This window comes from Myotis daubentonii, chromosome 3, assembly GCF_963259705.1.
Source record: "Myotis daubentonii chromosome 3, mMyoDau2.1, whole genome shotgun sequence".
In the NCBI taxonomy this organism is placed as follows: domain Eukaryota; kingdom Metazoa; phylum Chordata; class Mammalia; order Chiroptera; family Vespertilionidae; genus Myotis; species Myotis daubentonii.
This window is the reverse complement of record NC_081842.1, coordinates 39,346,632-39,369,772: the sequence shown is the minus strand read 5'-3', so window position 1 is coordinate 39,369,772 and position 23,141 is coordinate 39,346,632. Positions and strand designations below refer to the sequence as shown.

The 23,141-nt window shown below is 43.7% G+C and overlaps 1 protein-coding gene across 2 annotated transcripts in view; it reads right to left on the bottom strand.

The window, feature by feature from the left end:
* USP13 (ubiquitin specific peptidase 13) overlaps positions 1–23,141 on the bottom strand; it is a 113,241-nt gene that overhangs the window by 51,595 nt on the left and 38,505 nt on the right. For both annotated transcript variants that reach the window (XM_059687101.1, XM_059687102.1), the window contains exons 4-9: positions 20,511–20,632; positions 14,721–14,863; positions 11,800–11,984; positions 3,573–3,667; positions 2,348–2,535; positions 310–381 (exon numbers count right to left, since the gene is read on the bottom strand). In XM_059687101.1, coding sequence (XP_059543084.1) covers positions 310–381; positions 2,348–2,535; positions 3,573–3,667; positions 11,800–11,984; positions 14,721–14,863; positions 20,511–20,632 — 805 coding nt within the window. The remainder of the gene's footprint in view (positions 1–309; positions 382–2,347; positions 2,536–3,572; positions 3,668–11,799; positions 11,985–14,720; positions 14,864–20,510; positions 20,633–23,141) is intronic.

Here is a 23,141-nt window from a genome sequence, read left to right as displayed (position 1 = left end):
ACGCAGCATGGCTCAGTGGTTGAGCATTGACTTATGAACCAGGAGATTATGGTTTGGTTCCCGGTCAGGGCACATGCCTGGGTTGTGGCATTGATCCCCAGTAGGGGGTGTGCAGGAGGCAGCCAATCAATGATTCTCATCATTGATGTTTCTATCTCTCTCCCTCTCCTTTCCTCTCTGAAATCAATAAAACACATATATTTTTTAAAAAATACATAAAATAAAGAGAACTGCCTTTAATCCTGCAAATAGAACTACTACGAACACTTTATTGGAGACTTTTCTTAAAAACTATAATGAGGCACTTACATCTGTGTGTTGAAATCTTGTGTTGGATCTAAAGGAGAATAGTCAAATATTCTAGGAAGATTTCCTACATACCTAGGAAATGAGAAGCAACAGTCAAAACATAGAACAGAGCCATGAACTGAACTAATAAGCCGTCATCCTCACCATTCAGTCAAAATTAAATCATCCACCCGAAGAAAAGTGTTTCCTGAGCTCCTACTTCTGCAGCCATATGCATGGACCTCCCTAAACTGTGTGTGCTCCCATCAGTGCATCTCAACCCTGGGTGTGAGTTAGAATCCCAAAGAGTTTCTTTAAAAATGCAAGGTTCTGCCCCCCAGTCGGCGTGGCTCAGTGGTTGAGCATTGATCTATGAACCAGGAGGTCTCGGTTCGATTCCCAGTCAGGGCACGTACCCCGGTTGCAGGCTCGATCCCCAGTGTGGGGAGTGCAGAGAATCAATCAATGATTCTCTCTCATCATTAATGTTTCTATCTCTCTCTTCCTCTCTGAAATCAATAAAAATATATTTTTTTAAAAAAATACAAGGTTCTGAGTTCACTGTCTGAGACTGAGGTCTGGGATTTGGAATCTTTTACAAGTTCCCCAAGCAATTGTAGCACATGGCCGGAGTCAAGAGCCACCAGTTTATGCCATGGCAGCTGCCATCTCAAACACCAATAAGGTTAGGAATCGCTCCGGTCGTGCCAAAATGACTAATATGATAATGTCGGTGACAGCGATCATTTTCCTGAGGGTTTCCTATGTTACCTGGTTGGGTCTTCACTACAACCATATGAGGAAGTGATTAGTATCAGTACCCCATTTGAGAGATGAGAAACTGGGGTGCAAATCCAGTAGGTCCCCCAGGGAGGGAATGATGGAGCCCAGCATGGACCCAGCCTGCCTGGCTCAAGCTGTGCCCTGAACCACCCTTCCAACTGTGCCTGCCCACCCATGGACCCTGTAGCATCCACAGCCCCTCCTCCTGACCAGCTTATCCTGACAGCAGTGCCACCTTCACCCCGGCTCTCACCCTGTCTGTGGCGCCCTGACTGAGCGCGGCCTAAAAAGGAAACGGCCACAGACAGCTCCCCTGCCCTTCGCTGTGGCAGGATGAGGGCAACCTGGTACGCACAGGTAGGAAGCGCCCTATATCCCTGCCTCCCAAATTGTCTTCACTGAAGAGCCAGCCTTTTTATTTTTCCAACTCACGCAGGTGATACATTTAAAAAAAGACAATAAAAACAAATTATCAGAAAAACGAACTGCCACTGATAAAACGGCCATGTCACAGGGCTACAAAAATCGCTCAGCATTTGCTCCCTGCCCATTTCCATTCTTGTCTCGTCACAGAGCCGTATCCAACAGTGTGAGGACCAGTGCCAGTCTGGGAATCACACTTTGAGTGGCAAAGAAATGAAAAGCTGAAATCCTCTAAGACACGCCACTGACCAGAAGGGCAGCAATGGCCAAACAGATCACTGAGTCTCTCCCAGAGCGTCTATGGGAAGGGATCTGGCAGGCTTGCTGTGAGGATGCATGATGAACTTTTTCTTGGCATAGAGGGTGACAGTCTAATAATGCAAACCATAATCAGTATGACAAATTCCTGGGGTGGGGGGGGAGGGGGTTAGTTTACAAAGCTCACTTTATCTCATCTGATCTCCATAATGCTTGGCCAGGGTTCCCACCCAGTTTCAGTGCAAGAAGTCACACCACAGTCCAGCAGCGTGGCTCAGGGTTGAGCGTCGACCTATGAACCAGGAGGTCACAGTTCGATTCCCGGCCAGGGCACAGGGACTCAATCCCCAGTGTGGGATGTGCAGGAGGCAGCCAATCAGTGATTCTCTCTCATCATTGATGTTTCTATCTCTCTCCCTCTCCCTTCCTCTCTGAAATCTAAAAAAATATATTAAAGAAAAAAAAGAAGTCACACCACAGATGGCTTGGCGAGATGGCCTGCTGCTCATGAAGACGGGCTTTGCGGCACACCGGGCCTGGGCTGGCCCTGGCGAGGGCCAGGGCAGCCATGGGCCCGGGCTGCGGGGACACTCACGCTCTCTGGAACTCGGGGATGCTGAAGATGGCCTGCATGACGGAGCTGAGGTAGCAGCTGTTGCCCAGGTTCTTGAGCCCCGTGTACCCGGGGCCATACATGGGCTTGAGCTTCGTCCCCGTCTCCTGGATCACTTCCCACTCGCTGACCCGTGGCTTGATGTCATTGTCCCGGAGCCCGTTCTCTGTCTGGGGCAAAGTCATGGAAGAAAAACAATGTTAGCTGTGATCATCGTTGGATGCCCCGTGAATTATTTCTAACAGCAATGGTGTTTCCAACTCTTTTCCCCTAACTAAGCAGAGGAATAAAAACCTCATTAAAAGAGACTGAGATGGTGATGGTTGCACAACAATGGAAATATACTTAATGCCAAAAAATGGCTAAAATGGTAAATTTTATGTGGTCTATCTTTCTGCAATAAAAAATAAATAAATAAAAGTCAGAGTGACTGGAAAGAAAGGAGAGAGGAGGAGGAAGAAAGACAAATAGGAATCAAAAAAAAAAAAGAAGCAAGTAGAATAATTTCAGGAGAGGATAAAACGCAACCCAGCAAACAGCTGGAGAGGAAAGAGACGGAAAACTCGGGGCTTGGGAGTGCTTCGACCCAGGAGGAAGGCTTACAGGAGAGCAGAGAAAGCAGATTAACACATGACAGGAGTGAGAAGGAGGAGATGGGAGAACATGAGGAGAGGGAGCCGGCCTGGGCTGCAAGGAAAGGGCTAAGACAGAGCACACACATTTCAATAGCTCCTCCCAGGGTCTAACATCACAGTCCTGACAGCAGCCTGGAAACACGATATTAAGTGAAGTAAAGCTCTTCCATCAACAATAATACATTGGCTTATTCTTTCCCTCCCCCAGACGCTCCGCTTCCCTCCCTGAAGTTAATTAAAGTGATGTTGGTCACAGATAATTTTAAAGGTCATCTCCCATACCGTCTCCCTTTAGTGAACAGAGTGATTCATGCAACCCTCCATCCATGGAGATTTTGCATGTAAACTCCAACTAAACAAAATGGTACTTGACAAGTTGCCATTTTTATTATAACATTAAAAAGTCCAAGCTGGCAACCAAAAGAAAATGCCAATGAATTACAATCAAGAAGTAAATGCAAACACTGAAACCTGTAAAATGAAGATTCATGTTAGAGAAATTATATATTAAATAAAACAGACAGTTTTCCTCCCCACAAGATGGGAACAGAGACAAAAGCAGACGTTCTCACCCCATGCATATGAAGCATATCGATTCCAAAATGTGCTAAGTGTTTGGCCAAGTGAGGATCCGTAACAGGTTCCTCTTCTTGAAACGAATAAACATCTAGAGAAGAGAAAACAAGCTGTAATCAAGTCATTCAATATTCAGCATATATTTACTGAGCTCCTACCATGCGCCTGGCTTGGGATATAGTAATAAACAAAACAAAAACCTTTGGTAAGTTACACTCAACTGGAAAAAGACAGATGATGAGCAACAAACATAGTAAGTAGGTATTCTTTGTAAATGTACCCATATATCAATTCCTGTGACATTTCAGGAATATAAAAAGGTTTCCTGAAAGAGCAGTGTCTAAAGTTAAAATACAGTGGGGCCTTGACTTACGAGTGTCCCGACTAACGAGTTTTTCGAGATATGAGCCGTCTCTCAGCCGACTTTTTGCTTTGAGTTGCGAGCTAAAATTCGGGTTACGAGCCAGCTTCAGATACCCCACCGCTAGTTGGCTCAGCGAACGTCACAGTCAACGCCACAACATCAGCCCAGCATCACATGTCTCACTCGTTCACTGTTGATTTGACATACGAGTAATTTGAGTTACGAGCTCCATCACGGAACGAAATAAACTCGTAAGTCAAGGCCCCACTGTACTTTAAAATTCGACAAACATAAATGCCTAACATTTGACTTTTCTAACCAAAACCACAGTGGCAGTACTCTAAGTTCAGGAGGAAAGAAGGGTGAGAGAGGAGAAGGGTGGCGCTGTGTGCCCACAGCAGGGAGAACCTATGGGGGAACACAGGCCCTCAGTGGCAGCTGAAAGGCTGACTTGGGGTGTAAGGTCCAGGACAAAACACAATTCTACCTTGGAACCTCTATAGTCTCAGGCTTATCAGCTCACCAACTTCCACCTGCCACCTGCCCCGCTTCCCTTCTGTCCCACATCGGGGTCCACACCTCACGTGCACCCTGGGCACACACAGAAGATGACAATGTGTTTGGCACAGCAGGGTAGCTCAAGGGTCCCCCTCCCCCCTGCCCCAGGGCCTGAGGGATGGGCATCTTGGCCTGCTGGTAACCCATCTGTGGGGTACTAGAGCTGGGGAGCGGTGCTGAGCTGGGAGGCTTCGCTCCTAATATTCCACCTGATGATATTCCAGCTTCAGATGGAACCTGGCTTCTCAATGTGTACGGAATCCGGGCCTTACCCCGGACCTGCGGACTGAGAATCTGCAGTTTCATACCATCCCAGATGCTATCCGACCACTGCCTTCTCCGTCCTCACACTGCAGGGCGATGTGGGAGGGGCACAGCTTCAGGCCCACTGTGCAAATGAGGAAAAGGGGCTCCGAAAGGTGACATCATTTCCCTCAAACCCCACAGGGGGCCCAGAACCCAGGTACTCTGCCTCCTGGCCCCGTCCTTTTTCTCTGCGCCAGCCTATTTCCTGAAATCTCTCAGGAGTCCTGCACACTTGGTGAAGCGCCATCCTAGGCCCTCAATAGCAATGGAGAGACAAAAGCCATGGTTTCTTCACTCCTGAATTTGAAGAACAAAATGTATTACAAGGGAAATAGACATAAAGATGTCATTCTGTAGAAAAGTAAAAGATAGACTGTCCAAGGAGTTTCCTGCTCTTTGGAATGTCACCAGGAGAAGAAAAAGTAATACACGGAAACTGTGGTGACCCTTTGGCCCAAACCCAGGTACATGGAGATTCACTGTCACCAAATACATGGAGATTCTATTATTAACTAGAGGCCTGGTGCACGAATTTGTACACAGATGGGGTCAGGACAGCCCACCTCGATCAGGGCCAATCGGGCTAGGCCAGCTGGGGGGTGGGGCCATGGGCAATTGGCCGGCCGGCACCGCCTCCTGGTCGAACTCCCAGTTGAAGGGACAATTTGTATATTAGCTTTTTATTATATAGGATTGATTAAACATGGTATAGCTTTTTCTTCTATTCCTCTTTCCCTAGAGGCCCATTTAAATTTGTGGGTAATAGCTTTCATTTATATCCTTTTTAAAAATATAATTCAGTGCTGGAAAGCAAAAACAAAAGACAAAACCACAACCCAATTAAGAAAACACTTCCAAAAAGTTTAAATACTAAAAACATCAACAAAATATTTGAACTAATAACTTGAAACAAATACAACAATATTTTTCCTCTATGACAAATGATAGAAAAATGTCACTCAAATACTGGCTGGAAGGTGAAAAGGACATTCCCCGGGTACTTTAACTTGGTTTATTATGAACTAGTGGGGTTGTTTTGAAGACTTAAGACTTTAAGCCTCTCATTATCGGAGATCTATTAAAAAATAATAGCCGAAACCGGTTTGGCTCAGTGGATAGAGCGTCGGCCTGCGGACTGAAAGGTCCCAGGTTTGATTCCGGTCAAGGGCATGTACCTTGGTTGCGGGCACATCCCTGGTAGGAGATGTGCAGGAGGCAGCTGATCGATGTTTCTCTCTCATTGATGTTTCTGACTCTCTATCTCTCTTCCTTCCTCTCTGTAAAAAATCAATAAAATATATTTTAAAAAAATTTCTAAATAATAAAATTGCTAGAACTGCACCATTTACATTAGCCAGAGTTTTGGATTAGGCAAAAATCACACAGCTATTAGGATAATGACTAACCCACTAGACTCATGCCACATAGAGAAAGTAATGTTTCCTATCTCCAGTCATTAATTGCTCCAAAGATACGACATGATTCGGTCAGACACTATAGTAATTTCTTACTCCACAAGTATAACAGTATACCACCCACATGGTGCTCAGGCGCTGCTGTCCAAGGTGGCCACCATTCAACACAGTTCCAGGGTCTTGTGAAAAATGCTACGGTGGAGCAGTACAAGGAGGGGCACAAGCCAGATCCAAACTAAAATGAAGTCATCAATCCTTGATTCCAAACCCTCCGGCTGTCAGGAACTCAAAGAAGCTTACGTCCAGGTCGAGAGTTAAGTTGATCAAAGAAGACCACCTTGAGAATCTATGGAGCGGGTGAAGCGGCCAGTGGGATAGGCATTCTCACAGCTGCCTTGGGCATCTCTGGAAGACGCTTTCCCAACCACCCCCGGCACTGAGGCACGTTCTTGAGTAAACTAGTTTCCACGACGGAAGATAAATACACCCTCCCCTTCCTCCACCCCTTCTCACTCCCTTCCCACCAAGCACCTCTTCCTTGCTTTGCCAAACCAATGTCTCTTCCCGCAAAGGAAAGCTTCTTGTTTGTTTGTTTGGTGACCTGTTTGTTTCCTGGTTTGCTTGTTGTGGTACCCATGGGGACCCAGAGCGGAATTTGGCATGGGTCCATTTTTATTACCCATGCCACCACCACGGCCTCGCCTGGGGGATCAGGGCTTCTTGGAGGAGCTCATTCTAAGTTGAGACCTCAAGATGAGCAGGAGTTTGTCACTGAATAGGTATATCCTTAGAGGGGAGAAGGAAATCAGCATGAGCAGATCACACTACCATTAAATAGTTGAGTCCACAACCTGCTAGGATTCCATGTTTACTAAACAATATTCTAAATATAATTCGGCTTCCCACAGGGAAGGAATGTACTGGTCAAGCAAGCAGTTAGACCAGTTATAAACTAAAAAATAAAGTCTGAATTTGAGACTTTGTCTCTTGTGAATTTGAATCAGCCTCAACTAGCTTAGCAAGTGTGGAATATGGGACCCTCAGCAGTGGTACCTTCACCAGAAGGTGGCCACCCTGTCCCCAAGGGCACCATGCCCACCGGGGCCTCAGGGTACACAGGTTCACCATATGATATTTAAGGAAACTTTACGCATATTTCCATTAACTTATTTGGCTTTTAAATAAACCGTGTTATAGTTAGCAATCTATTAAACACAGATTTAAAAGAAACTAAAACAGAACTGATGCATCACATGCACTTGTATGAAATGATAATTAGACTGAAAATAGTCATTTGTGCTAAAACCAAGTCTGCACAAGATAAGCAGGAATTAAATCCTGATCTTTTTTTCAAAAAGTGAACATTATTTCAGCTAAGTGAATTTGAGAACCCTCACCACAGGGTGTATGATTCACACTGCTATTGTCAGTGTTGTGTTCACCTATGATTGAAATGGGAGTAATTTATTCAAATATTGTCAATTATATAATAAAGGTAATCTTAAAAGTTCTTCCCCTAAAAAAAAATTAATTAGCCCAGCTGGTGTGGCTTAGTGATTGAGCATCAAGCAATGAACCAGAAGGTCATGATTCGATTCCTGGTCAGGGCACATGCCCAGGTTTCAGGCTCCATCCCCAGTAGGAGGCGTGCAGAAGGCAGCCTATCAGTGATTCTCTATTATTGTTGATGTTTCTATCTCTCCCTTTCCCTTCCTCTTTGAAGTCAATAAAAATATAATTTTTTAAATTTTAACTATGTCAGATAATGGGTTAATATTCTTTTTATTCATATTTTAGTTTTTATTGATTGATTGGAGAGAAACATCAATTTTTTGTTGTTCCACTTATTTATGCATTCATTTGTTGATTCTTATATGTGCCCTAACTGAAGATCACACCCACAACCTTGGTGTATTTGGAAAAGGCTCTAACCAACCGAGCTACCCAGCTATGGCTCAGCCCTGTGAAAAAGGGGGGGGGGGGGGGAGTCAATATTCTTTTTTTAAAAAAAAATATACTTTATTGATTTTTTACAGAGAGGAAGGGAGAGGGATAGAGAGTTAGAAACATCGATGAGAGAGAAACATCGATCAGCTGCCTCCTGCACACCCCCTAACTGGGGATGTGCCCACAACCAAGGTACATGCCCTTGTCCGGAATCGAACCTGGGACCCTTGAGTCCGCAGGCCGATGCTCTATCCACTGAACCAAACCGGTCAGGGCAAGTCAATATTCTTAATAGCTAAAGTTTTTTTTAAACCAATAAAAAAAACGCCTACACATAAACCTATTAGAAAATCAGCCTAAGAAATTCACAAAAATTACTATGAATGGCCAAGAGTACTATAAAAAATGTTCAGCCTCACTAGTAAAGCAAATAAAAACAAGATAACAGATTAGCAAAGGTTTTGAAAATTTTTGAATACCCCAAGTTGTCCAAGATTTGGTAAAATGGGTATTCTCATACACTGGGGGAGGAAACGTAAATTACTACAACTGTGTTAAAAAGAAACTCAGCAACTGAAAAATTAAGTTTCAGTCCTTTGTTCGTCAGAATTTATCATAAAAAAAATAATTAGACAAACACCCAAAGATTTGTATATGCACAAGGATGTTCATCAGAATAGCACAAAAATTATAACTCACAGGGGAATAGTGAAATGATTTATGGAACTATCCTGGGATATTGATGAGCATCTCATGACATGAAAAAACATAATTTAAAGTTAAAAGAGAAAAATAAGGTATGAAGCTTTATACCGTGTAATTCAAGTTTTGTAAAAATAGGGGTTGGGCAGGGGGCGATTTGTATAAAAACTAATCAAGGCTTTAGAAAAGGAAAAAAAAGACTTAAAGAAAATACCCTAATTGTTAGAAGTGATTTGTCTGGCAAGTGTATTACTAATGATTTTATTTACTTCCCTACACTTTTCTCTGTTTTCTAAATATGTTTCACTGAACATCTGCTTCTTGAATAATCAAGGGGCAAATATAAACTTCCCTTCCTCAAAGGAGAAGGAAAAAAATTTCAGATGCACTCTAAATTGCAGTTTAAAAATAAGCTTCCCTCTAGAAAAAAAGGTTTTGAAAAATTAAAGATGCAAAGAAACTAGAATTAACCTTTGCCTTTATTTTTGGCACACATTTAAATAAAATCTATTTTTATTATTTTTAATATATTTTTATTGATTTTAGAGAGGAAGGGAGAGGGAGAGAAAGATAGGAACATCAATGATGAGAGAAACACATTAATCAGCTACCACAACCCAGGTATGTGCCCTGACCAGGAATCGAACTGTGACCTCCTACTTCAATGATGGCGAACCTTTTGAGCTCGGCGTGTCAGCATTTTGAAAAACCCTAACTTAACTCTGGTGCCGTGTCACATATAGAAATTTTTTGATATTTGCAACCATAGTAAAACAAAGACTTATATTTTTGATATTTATTTTATATATTTAAATGCCATTTAACAAAGAAAAATCAACCAAAAAAATGAGTTCACGTGTCACCTATGACACGCGTGTCATAGGTTTGCCATCACTGTCCTAGTTCATAGATTGATGCTCAACCACTAAGCCATGCCAACCGGGCCAAATAAAATCTAATTATTTAAATACTTATATGCCATTTGGTTCATTTAACAAAAGTATGTGTGCCTACTATGTATAAGATTTTATATGGAACCCAAAGATAAGTAAGAAATAGCCCAGCCTTCAAACAACTAAAACTGTATAACTAAGACATGTACACCAACATTTGTAGTCTTGGACAGGCTGTATCAAAGCACTACATAAGACAGCACAGAAAGTAGAAACATTTGAATTATTATCTTCTTATAATTTCATCCAATAGGATGCCTACATTACAAACCCTTCTCTCTGTGGTCCCATAAAAAGATGATGAGGGTTGCCTTATACAGCAGTCATTCAACACAACAATGAGCATCAAACACTTGGCTGGAGCCCTAGTCCAGCACATATCCTGAACTTTCTCTTCAGATCCTGGAAGCCTAAGCATTTGACCTGGCTTGTGTAGGGTTCTGTTTGCTTGGGGGAATGGGGGATGGAGGGGTGTTTGGCATCAGCACCTGCCAGGGCTGACCAGCAGACCCTGAGTGACGGATGAATGGATTAGTCTGACACACATTTCTGTGAAAGAGAGGCTAAGGGACTGCCTGGCTATAGGAACCAAGAAGCCTTGTTCACCTGCCTCCATAGGCTTTTATTGTAGCAACAGCTTGAACTAAAATTAATCTCTAGATACAATCATCAGGGTAAGCATCCTTGAGAAAGCACATGCTTCTACAAGGTTGAGTCTAAAGACTAAACATAGAGATTCCAGCAAAACACCTGGGGGCTCGGACTTGTTTGGAAAAGTCAAGGCAGGGGCTGCCACCTTTGGCAAAGTTCCCCTAGAGGCCCCCAACCTTTCAGAGAATCCTCCTTACAGACTTTCCAACCAAGTCCCATGCTTCCCCACAAGTACCTAGGCCTCTTACAGATACTTTTCTCTAATGAGTTAAAATAAGTCCTCTAACTTGAGAAAATGATACAAAATGCAAATCCAAGAATCCTGACATGACCTAACTGCCAGCCTCAGTGATAAAACAAGTGATAAATGAAACCAGTTCAATGAAAAGGTTGACCAGAGCACATGTAGTGAGCCCATCCTAGCCAGTTACTCAGAGGCAGGCTAATTCTGAAAGAGAGCAGAGAAAAGACACATATCTTTATATTGCTCCTAAAAACTCATCTTAACCTTAACATAAAGAAGAAATGGACTCTAAAGCCTGGGCAGATGGAGAAAATGTCCCTAGATGTTGACCCAGACCTGTGCTTAATAACTATTTTCAATGGTGCTTAGATGATGGATGGGTCTTATTGCCACTGCTCAATATTTAAGTTGCTCATTACTGACCATGATGTAATTTCCTTTTTCCTCAAAAATGGTAGAGGGAATTAACTGTATAAACATGGCCAAAAGTATTGTTTTAAAGGATACTGTGTGAGACCATAAAGAAAAAAACAATTCTGAAGCTGACGGTATAAATAGGGAGTAATTCAACTGCACGTGAACCACCGTGCCAGAGAGCGGCAGGAACTCTGAACACACAGTATCCATCCTTTCAAACCCATCTTCTCCATAATGAACCTACTTGTTCCTAAAAGAATGAATTCTAGGGCTTCCCCAACTATTCTAATGCTGGGTTTGATTGTGCACTTTCACTTCACAATTACCTGGTTCCTGCTTCTCCCCTCTAAGCCAAGAGACACAGAAAGATAATAACCAAAGCAGCTAGCTTTTATTAACACCTTACTGCGTGCACTGAGCTAAAAGCTGATGCACCTTAACAATCCTGTGAGGGAGGTGCCATGGTTATATTCAAGATGAGGAACCTGACACTTAGAAGGATTTGAAAACTCCCCCAAGACATCACAGCGAATAAGAGGCAGAATCAGGATTCAAACCTGAGCTGTCGGAATCTAGGGCCTACACTCTCCAACCATTGGATTAAGACAGTGCTCAAATCTAGGAGAGAGCCACTGCCGGTTCCCAGAGTCGTACAGGCACACTCACCTGCCCCGTCAGGAGTGATGGTTCCCAGTTTCACAGCGAGAGGGTAGCCCATGTCTCTGTAATGCTCCAGGGCATGCCCGTTGCCCCCAGAGCTATCAAAGAACCACTTCCCACACAGGACAGAGCCATCGGTGAGGTTCAACCAGAGGTTTTCCCGCAGGTCACATCTGGCACACTTCCAACCACTGGAAAGTCATTGGAGAACAGTTAGTACAGCTGGAATGCAAGGCATAATTAGAAAATCAACAGTTCCTCAAGAAGAAACAAGCCTGGCTAGTGTGACTCAGTGGTTGTGTGTCGACCTATGCACCAGGAGGTCATGAGTTCAATTCCCGGTCAGGGCACATGCCTGGGTTGCAGGTTTGATTCCCCAGTGGGAACATGTGGGAGACAGCTGATCAATGATTCTCGTTCATCATTGATGTTTCTATCTCTCTCTCCTTCTCCCTTCCTCTCTGAAATCAATAAAAATATATTTTTTAAAAAGAAGGAAGGAGTGCCTCAAGCTGGGGCCACAGTAAACAATCAGTGGAATAATCTGAGTCACTCCCAGAGCAGCAGGACCCCACAGTACCCTGCCTGCCACCCAGATGGGGACCAGCTCCTCCCGCTCCTCCAAGATGGCTCTTGGACTTTAGAAAACTAACACAGAACCTGAGGACAGAAGGGGAGGTCACTTCCTTAAAATTCCCATGTGAGGGACAGAGGAGCTTGAATAAGTTTAAAGCATTAAGGATTCCATGTATATAAACACCTAAATTTCAAAAGCATTAACTACACTTAAGAAAATTAGTTTAAACAAAACCCTACTACATGGCAAATTAAATCAAGTAGAAGGGAAATCACCCTAACGCAGTGGTTCTCAGCCTTGGCTGCACATTATAATCACCTGGGAATCTTTTTAAAATCCTGATTTCTGGGCCTCATCCTCCAGAAATTCCGTTTCTTTGTTATGGGGTGGGGCCACAACATTAGGGCCTAACGGAAGGTTAAATATTGGGTATGTGCCAGGGACTTACCGAAACTCTATCATTTAATTCTAATGAACACCCTCAGCATCAGTATTACCATCCCCACTGTGAACAGGAGAAACTGAGGTACCGTGCCTGTGCTAAGACTACACAGAATGGGACTGCAGTGCAGTTAGGGTTCAACAAGACTGGACACGTTCCTAATCTGCTCTTTCCTTAGCACCTGCCTCTGGAAACACACCAGCACCTAGGAGATGCTCAAGTGGCCCAGAGAGCATTCCAGCCAAAAATGTGACAACCAAAGACTACTTTAAGTTGGGTTCCCCAAGAAGCAGAGTCTGAGACAAAACTATGAATGCAAATGGCTTGCTTGGGAGGTGATCCCAGGAAGCATCACAGGGAAGTGAGACTAGAAAGGGCAGGAGGCTGCCAGGAGCAATGGGGGCCCAGTCCAGCTGGGGAACCCTGGAGGCAGTTATCCCACCTGACTGAAGATCTGGAGTATTTGTCCAGCCACTCCACAGGCACTGGCTTAGGGCTGATCCAGGAGGACAGGAGGGAGCATTAACTCCATAGCATCTCTGACTGTCCCATCATGAGCCTACCTGGTTTCGGCAGGCAGAGAAAGCCCTCAAGCAAAGAGTTGCAGGTGGTTGCAACTGGGAGCATTAGGGTGGGGACAGACTCAGGGGTATGGGCTGGCCATATTCAGTATCTACTACTAAGGTACAGATAATTTTGTTATTTTTTTATAATTTCATTTTTATTTTTATTAGAGAATGTGCAAGAGACACAGAGAGAGAAACATCGATGTGAGAGAGACACATCGATTGGTTGCCTCCTGCATGTGCCCCAACGGGATCAAGCCTGCAACCAAGGTATGTGCCCTTGACCAGAATCAAACCCAGGACCATTTAGTCCACAGGCCAACACTCTATCCACTGAGCCAAACCAGGTAAATAATTTTAGAGAGGTTTTTTTTAATTGATTTTTTTTTTTGGGGGGGGGGAGAAAAGGAGAGAGAGAAAGAGAGAGAGAGAGAGAGAGAGAGAGAGAGAGAGAGAGAGAAAGAAACATCAATTTGTTGTTCCACTTATTTATGCATTCATTGGTTGATTCTTGTATGTGCTCTGACCAGGGATCGAACCTGCAACCTTGGGTAGCAGGACAGTAATCTAACCAACTGAGCTACCTGGCCAGGACCTAGAGAGAATTTTTGAGCTTATCTTACCTAACAATAGACAAACATGTAAATTGACCGTACCTTTGCTACACTAACCAGCCAATCAGGAGAGTATACAAATCAACCTAACAAAGATGGCGGTTGCTCTGGCCAGTTTGGCTCAGTGGATGGAGCGTTGGCCTGCGGACTGAAGGGTCCTGGGTTTGATTCCAGCCAAGGGCATGTACCTTGGTTGCGGGCACATCCCCAGTAGGAGGTGTGCAGGAGGCAGCTGATCGATGTTTCTCTCTCATCGATGTTTCTAACTCTCTATCCTTCTCCCTCCTCTCTGTAAAAAATCAATAAAATACATTTTTTTAAAAAAGATGGCGGTTAATTTGCATATGTAGGCTCCAAGCGGTGGAGCGAAGCCTGACAGCCGCGGGGCCCACAGAGCAGCGAAAGCCTCACGGCCCCGGGGCCCGCGGAGCAGTGAAAGCCTCACGGCCCCGGGGCCCGCGGAGCAGTGAAAGCCTCATGGCCACAGGGCCAGCTCCAGCTGGAGCCCGGCCAGAGCGAAGGCCTGGGTGCCGGGTGCCGGAGGAAAAACGGTGCCAGCAGCCAGGGGAAAGGAAGGCCTATTGCACGAATCTCTTCGTGCAATAGGCCTCTAGTTTTTAATAAAAGGCATCTGATAAAAATATATTAACTGCTAATTCAGAGAAGAGGTAGAAGAGTAGATATTCTTTTGGTTTTAGGGGATAAAGCTCCATTTTCCTGACACTCACCTTGGAGGAATCCTGACTCCATTGTCCAGCTGGGTGAGGTTATTGGCATACTTGGATACTGGCAACTCATGTTCCCAGGTGTCTGGGTCTTGTTTTCTGTATGGAGATTTTGAGCTAAGAACTGCATCACAAGCAATTGTTACCTATAAGACGAACCCAAATGTAATATATTAGAACAGTCTGAGAGAATAACAATTTCTATAAAAATAAATTTCAAGTTTTATTAGTAAATACAGCTTAATCTAAGAAAAGCAAATGGTACAGTTACCACAAAAGCAAGATCCTACTTTCTTGATTCCAGCACTTTCTCCCTGGCTCTTGCTGGATTTTGTCTCTCACCTACAGTTTGCAGTATTGACAATGGCACAAGATAGCAAGGAGCCAAATCCAGTTTGTAAGCCCAAGTGCAGGAGCCAAATTTAAAAATTCCTACCCCTTAGCAAGCAGAGTGAAAAGTATAAGGTGAACAATTTACAAACTAGCCAATGGAATGCCTAGGATTTACCCATGCGGTGTGTTTTCCTCTTAACAAATATACACCCAGATATGCAATACCCTCAACTCATCACACAATGGCATGTGGTCAAGGGCACTTGAATGGAATGCAACAGCAGCTTCATTACTTAATCAGGTGCAAATGTGACCCTGGCCAGGGACGTGCCTGGTGTCTCTGTGCCAGATTCGTCCAAATTATAGCGGGGGCGGGGGGCGGGGGGGGGGGCATGCAGATTCTCTGCTTTCTCCCAACCCAAGTGATCTTGGACATATGCCCATCATCACATTTGCTTAATGATATGTTATTTCTGGCTGTCTTAAAAAACATATTCTGGTGGGAATGTAAAATGGTGCAGCCACTTTGGAAAATAGTGTGGCAGGTCCTCAAACAGTTAAACAGAGTTAGCACAGGACCCAGGAATTCCATTCCTAGGTACATACCCAAGATAAATATGTGTCCACACAAAAACTTATACACAAATGTTCATAGAAGCGTTATTTACAATAGCAAAAAGGAGAAACAACCCAAATGTCCATTAATGATAAATGGGTAAATAAAATGTCATACATGCATACCATAGAATGTTATTTAGCAATAAAAAGAAATGGAGTACTGATACAGGCACAGCATGGATACATCTTGAAAATATATGTTAAGCAAAAAGAAGCCAGCCACAAATAAACATGTATTACATAATTCCATTTATTTGAAATACCCAGAATAGGCAAATCTATACAGACAGAAAGTAAATTAGTGATTGCCATCGGCTGGGGGGTGGGGGGTGGGGGGGAGAAGTTGAGAGGTGGGATAATAAAAATATTTTAGAATGAGCCCTGGCTGATGTAGCTCAGTAGTTGGAACATCGGACTGTGCACTGGATAGTCTGGGATTCGATTTCCGGTCAGGAGCAAGTACCTGGTTTGTGGGTTCATTCCCTACCCCCAGTAGGAGCGTGTGCAGTAGGCAACAGATTGATGTGTCTCTCTCAGGTCGATATTTCCCTCTCCCTCTCCCCCTCTCCTCCCTCCCTTCCACTCTTTCTGATAAACAATGGGGGGGGAAACCTCTAGAATGAGATAGTGGTGATGGATGCCCAACTCTGAATATAATAAAAGCCACTGAATTGTTAAAAATAAAATTTTTAGGCAAAAATTTGTATTCTGCGTCACTAACCTCCTGCACGGTTATCTGAACTCCATGGGTACCACTTTTCCCCTGGGTACCAATGATTGATCCCAGAATAGATTAAGGGACAATGGAGGAAGTTCCCTCAGCTGCCACCCCACCCCCATCCAGCCCGTGGGCAATCCTATCACTCCTACATCCAAAACCTATTTGGAATCTAGCTCTTCTCAATTTGGACACGCCCATCTCAGTTCCAATAACAGCACAGCTCGCCCAATGGCCACACAGCGGCCCCTTAGTCTCCTTCCTGCAGCAGCCAGAGCGATCTGCTGTGAATATCAGATCCTTTCCTTCCTCAGCTGAAAGCTTTCCGAAGTTACACTGAACACTACCAGCTGACGACCCTGGGCGAAGCACAGTCAGGAATGAGGAAAAAGCCCCTGCCCTCAAAAAGCTTTTAATCTGTGATAGATCAGGCATCCATACCGATTATTTACAACCTTTTTTAAAAAATACTCCCATTCATCTCTCACCACAAGTGCTGCTATATAATTACCCTCTCCTCTCAATTATCAAAATTCATCTCTTACCCCCCATCCAGGGCTGGCCCTACAGAACGAGGCTGAGTTCACCCACCAGCCCCTTCCTGATTTTTATGGGGTTTTTAAGCTGTCTCCACACTTCTGGCTATGCATCCTAACCTTTTCAGTCTGGTCTGTCGTAATCCCCTTCTTGGTTCACCATCTTCGTCAAGCCCTTCCCAGTCCTCATCTGAATTGTATCTACCCCACTAGGTCTTTAAGTGTTCTGGTTTTCAATACACAATGTTTTTTATTAAGATCTGAATATAACATTTGTTTTCTTTGACTATCCTTCCTTGTGACACTCAACAAAATTTCCTTAAATTTGGGCCACTAAAATACACTAATCTAGTATTTTCAGAACATCATCTAAAATCACTTAGAGGCCTCTTTTATGGATCATCATACACCACCCTGTAATTACATTGTGAATTATCTTTCCCTGGATTTGTTGTATGGAGTGAAGTGAGAGACCTAGTTACTAGTCCTGACTTCATCCCAGGTCCTCAAGTTCAGTGGGGTCCTAGAACCTACTCAAACCAGCTCATGGACTCAATTATTATATATTAAGAAATTCTGTAAGATATTTGTTAAACATTGCCATTATTAAAAACTAGTGGCCCGGTGCATGAAATTCGTGCACAGGGGTGGGGGTGGGGGGATCCCTCAGCCTGGCCTGCATCCTCTCACAATCTGGGACCCTCAGGGGATGTCAGGCCTAAACCGACAGTTGGACATCCCTCTTGCAATCTGGGACTCTGCATGCACCAGTGACCATACTTTTCATACAGGTGAAAGGCATCTTGCTGTTGTATCGGCAGCTACAATTCTTTGCCCTGATTATAAAAAGTAGTACATAACATGATCCTTCTGAGGCAGTAGTACCATTTTCCCCATCTTATGGGTGGAAAAACTGAAGCAGAGAGAAGTTAAGTAATTGGCTTTGTCACACAGTTATAAGTGTCAGAATCAGGGCTGACCACAAAATGTGCAAGCCAGAGTCCATGTAAGTCATCACTGCAGCATCCTGTTTTTTTCAGTGTTAGAGTAGCCTTGCCAGGTTTTAATTTTTAAATCTAAGAGACTGTTCCCAATATATAGGGTAGAGTCCTTAGGCCTGGCCAGCAATCAGGGCCATCTGTGGGGCGACTGGAGGGTGGGGCGATCAGGGGGCCCCTGCTGGCACCCGCCTTGGCTGGTGGCCTGGCACTGCCTGCTGGCTGGCCCCACCCCGCAATCACTGCTGCCAGTCGCCTTCCTCTGGGTGGGGAGGGAGTGCGTTTCATAGCGACTTGGTCACTCCACTGTTCAGTCAATTTGCATATTAGGTTTTATTATATAGGATTAAATTATATAAACTTATCATTAAATAAACTATATTTTTTAAAGGTAGCAAATATGCAAAACACTTCGTAATGGTTTTACTATATCTTACTAGTATCCATGTTCTCTTGAGGTTATTTACATCTATGGTATGTGAGTGGTGGGAATTCTTTATACAAGCTCTTCCAACACTGCATTCAGTGACATTTTGTTAGCCTGAAATCAGCCATGGTGGCAGTATTCACACACGGAAACCAGCAACCTCTACAAAGCGGGACTTTTCCCCCAGCGAGGTGTTTGCTAACCATTTACAAGCATACCACTGCTGACTCCCTGATGTCTAAAGCGAGGTACTGGGTTCCGGATTGTAAAATCCTTACTGAGCCCCCAATGCTCTGTCTCTGTGGACCTGCATTGCTAGGAGGTGGTTTCACTTTTTGGTAGAATCTAGTACTAACTACCTGAAACTGAATTTTTCCAGTGCTGAGAAGCTCATGAGATGAAGGAAGCGTGATCTGGTTGGGTGGTTTTGAGCTCAACAACTCTGTTATTTAAAAGCATGAAAAGAGAATTTTAAAAGTGTGAAAAGAACATGTAGTATAGATAAATCCTATTAGATACATCCAGGCTTTTCCTTCAAGCTCCCCTTCCAAATAATTCTCCCTTCTTTTTTAATTCTCAAACAATTCCTTCATTCTAAAAGACTCTGTAGTAAAAATTCTGACTTATACTGCTGGGTTTACATTTCTATGTCACTCCACTTTTAAATAAAAGAATTCATACCTCGAATTATGTCCTATATATAGGAATAATTTAAAGTATTTAGAGATTTTTTTATTCCCTTTCTCACATGAATACTTTTCCTTCATAGGTGAGTGGGAAGAAAAGCACTTATCATTTACAGTGTGCTTCTTTACTTCTTTCCTGACGGCACGGTTACATTGGACAAGGACAATGAGAACGCTCAGTATTGCAAAGATATAAGCTGTAGTATATAAAATCAGGTAGTGGGACAAGGCAAGACGATTTGTCCACTCCTATATTTTATCCTTGGTAACAGCCCTGCATCAACATGGGGAATTGGAGAATACAGAAGTAATTTAACTCAGTATGCCTTCCTAAGGGTGTGCACTTAGTACTTAAAAAGGATATGTTACATGTAATCATTAGAGAAAAGATTTACAATACCTAAACCCAGAAAGCTTTCATTTCTACGGTCTTCTATTTAGGTATAAAGTAAGTCAGGGGCAGAAGAGGTGGGATGGTGGAAACCTGGCCCCTAAGGACATAGGAACCCCAAGCACAAACTGGCCAGGACAGGTGAGCAGGTGGCTGTAGATAGGGTCACACAAAGTCCTGAAGACTCCGGGAAATAAAGACCTGGCTTTGGTCCTGGCAGAGTTTAAGGGTAGGGGGAAGAAGAACTGACATGTCTACCCTCCAATTGACCCTGACCCCTGACCCCACTGCTATCTATGGCCAGACTCTGAGAATTCAGGGTGTACACAGAGTGGGGAAGAGGAAAAAGCAAGAAAGGAGGGAGTGGCAGAGACAATACAGGAAAAAGAGGAAAGAACAGGAAAATGGTTAGGGTCCCCGAGGGAACTCGGTGCCCACTCCCAGGATTCGAGAATGGACGTGAAAACAGAGGCTGGCTGCCTCCCCCCACCAGCACCCTCCCCAGCTTGAAGTTGTTAGGGAAGATGAAAGTTGCTCCATGGAAATGAAGGAAAAGGAAGAGAAAAAATAAATTAAAAACCTCACCACTAAATCTAAATTCACAGTAATCTCAGTCCCCAAGAGGAGCAAAACTGAAAAGTGGGTTCACGTAACCACAGAGCTGCTGCAGCCCGTGGCGTGTGAATATCCGGTCATTTCTGCCATCATGTTGCTGCTGTGGCAGCCGTGGAACTCGTTGATTTAATCACAAACAAAATCTTACACGAAAGGCCAACTGGCAGAGGACATAAAGTGATAGTCGTTCCTCTGATCAGAAGACAGGCCCTGCACATCTCAGGATGTGGTTTGAAAAATCTAAGCAACGAACTGTGAGTCACAGGCAGCGAGAAGCCAAGCTCCTGAAACGGAACCCTGCGAGCCCTCTTCGCAGAGAAGTAGCGCTGTGCTCGTGTCTGTGCTCATTCTTCTCCTCTTCTCGCATTCAGCCCGCCTTCCCCACCCCACGTGCACGCACACGGCACACGCACACACACCTGACACAGAGAGCCACGCGCATCTAGCTAGCAGCCGTGCACACTCACTGACCAGGGCAGGTAACTCCTCAATATTTGGTAGTGCTATTTCATAGTGGTCTGGGAATATAACAAGTTTGGCTTCATCTTCATATTCATAATCGTCGCTATTTAAATCGTCATCAGTATCTAGATCTGAGGAGAAAACAAAAACAGAGAACAAGACATGAAGAAAGAACATCCCACACGAAGGCAGCACTCGCTGGGGAAGCCAGACATCCACAGGGACCAGACCGAGGGCAGCGCACTCACACTCCCTCCTCTGACCGACCATCCACCGGCCCAAACCCGGGGGTGAAAGGCCCTGCCATCTGCCTCAGTTACGAATACTTACTGATTAGTGACAGATGTACAAAGAAGACTGAGTCACATCAGACAGCTTCACAGTTAAACATATGTACCAGATACTCAATTCTTAAACATGTGTAAAGGAATAGGCTGTTCATTATGATTTGTTGGGTACCTGGTTCCTGACTTCACAAGAATGGGTTGGAATATTTGTCCCAACACTGTAATTTGGAAGAAAGTACATGGGTTTCAGAGTAGATAAACCGAGGTTCAGTTCCGGCTTCAAAAATTAATGTTACTTTTGGGCAGATCACAAACTCTCTAAGCCTTAGTTCCCTCATTTGTAGAATGGAGATAATAACACTTATCTCACACACTTGATATGGGGAATAAATAAGAAACTGTAGACAAGCAACCTGGCACGGACCTGGTGGTCAATAATAGCAGCTATTAGTGAAAAAATAAAATCTCAATTTCCCTATTTCTCTCTCACTCTCTCTCACTCCTCCCCGCCTCTGAGAGCTGGTGGGGTACTGGATAGTACCCCAGAGGGGAAACTCCATAATGTAAATTGGTCCTCGGGCTATGGGTAATTTTCAGTAAGAAAGATGAGGTCCTCTAGGCTACTATCTATCAAGTCATCGCCTCTTTGCTTGGCTAATCCCTGGTAAAGATTAGGAAAAGGCTCAGGAAATGTCTTGTCACAATATTTACATGGACATTTCAGCCTTGTGTTCACATGATGCCAGCACCCCGATCATGTTTGTATGTTTAGGTGTTTGGAACTATGGTGACAAAGAGCTACTGAGCCACATTCCACTCTCACACACACAAAGCCACACATAAACAGGTACACAAACATGGGCTCTGTCGACAGGAGAAAGTTATTGTACTAGATAAAGCAGCCAGCTGAAAACCAAAGGATCTAGATTCTGTTATTACCCTACTGTTTGCCCCCAACCAAAAATCTAGTATCTTTCTGTGTACAGCTCTGCTCTTGATTCCCAAAGGGAGGGCAGTTTTAAGTAGAAAATGAAATACAGCAAAAACACAGTCTAAGTGTATTGATGAAGGATCCTGAATGACAAGACTCAGAAATGCCAAAGGAGAGAAACAAAAACATTGTTAGAAAACCATAAAAGGTTTATTTCAGAAAAAAAGCTGCATTAAAGAAGATTCCAGCCCGGCCAGTGTGGCTCAGTGGTTGAGTGTTGACCTATGAACCAGGAGATCAGTTCGGTTCCAGTCAGGGGAAGATGCCTGGGTTGCAGGCTCAATCCCCACTGGGGAGTGTGCAGGAGGTGGCCGATCAATGACTTCCTCTCATCATTGATGCTTCTTTCTCTCTTTGCCTCTCCCTTCCTTTCTAAAATCAATACAAATATTTTTTAAAAGATTCTAAGAGTTTAAGAAGTGACTAAAGGCATTTATTTCAAGGAAATGACTCAAAGATAGACATTCAGTGTTACAAAAATTTGAATGCCCCAATATACATAATTAAAAAATGAAAACTTAAACATTCAATGAAGACAGTGTTCAACCCAACAGACTATTATTAAAATATTTATTTAGAATAGGTAGAAACATGAAAATGTCTATGCTATGTGAACACTAAAAATATAAAATCATTTTTACTGTAAAAACAACTTTGTAGAAGTTATGCTCCTAGATAAGAACTGGAAGGAAATCTAGACAAATGAAAACAGTGAGTGGGTGAACTTTTCTCTATCTTTAAACTTTCCTTTCTTATATTATTTATAACAATTTTAAGTAACCAAAGTACAAATCTTTTGTTTTTATGTATAGAGTCTGCTTATATAACACTAGAGACCCGTGCACGAATTTTGTAGGGTCCCTAGACCTGGCTGGAGATCAGGGTCAATCGGGGCCTTCCAACTGCTGGCCAGGGCCTCCCTTCCTTCCCCGGGTGCTGGCTGCCGGCTGGGGCCTTCCTTCATTCCGCATTGCCCCCTGGTGGTCAGCGCATGTCATAGTGAGCAATTGAACTCCTGGTCTCCTGGTCAAACTCCTGAGGGGACACTTTGCATATTAGCCTATTATACAGATAGATATTATGTAGGTGTCTCTTTTCCATAAAAAAAGACACTCCTTTAATGCTAATTTAAATCTTACCTGGCCAAACACAATGATAAACTAAGTCCAAGAAAATGCCACCATGGCATTTACTAGCTATGTAACACTGGGCAAGATCTTTCACGTTCATTTTCTTCGGGAGTAAGCTACGGATTGTGTACTCCACACAACTGTTGAGAGGATTAAACGAGGCAAGGTTTTAAGGCACCTCGTACAGGACCTGGCAGGGCTTCTCGGCTCCAGATAGTAGCTGCCATCACCT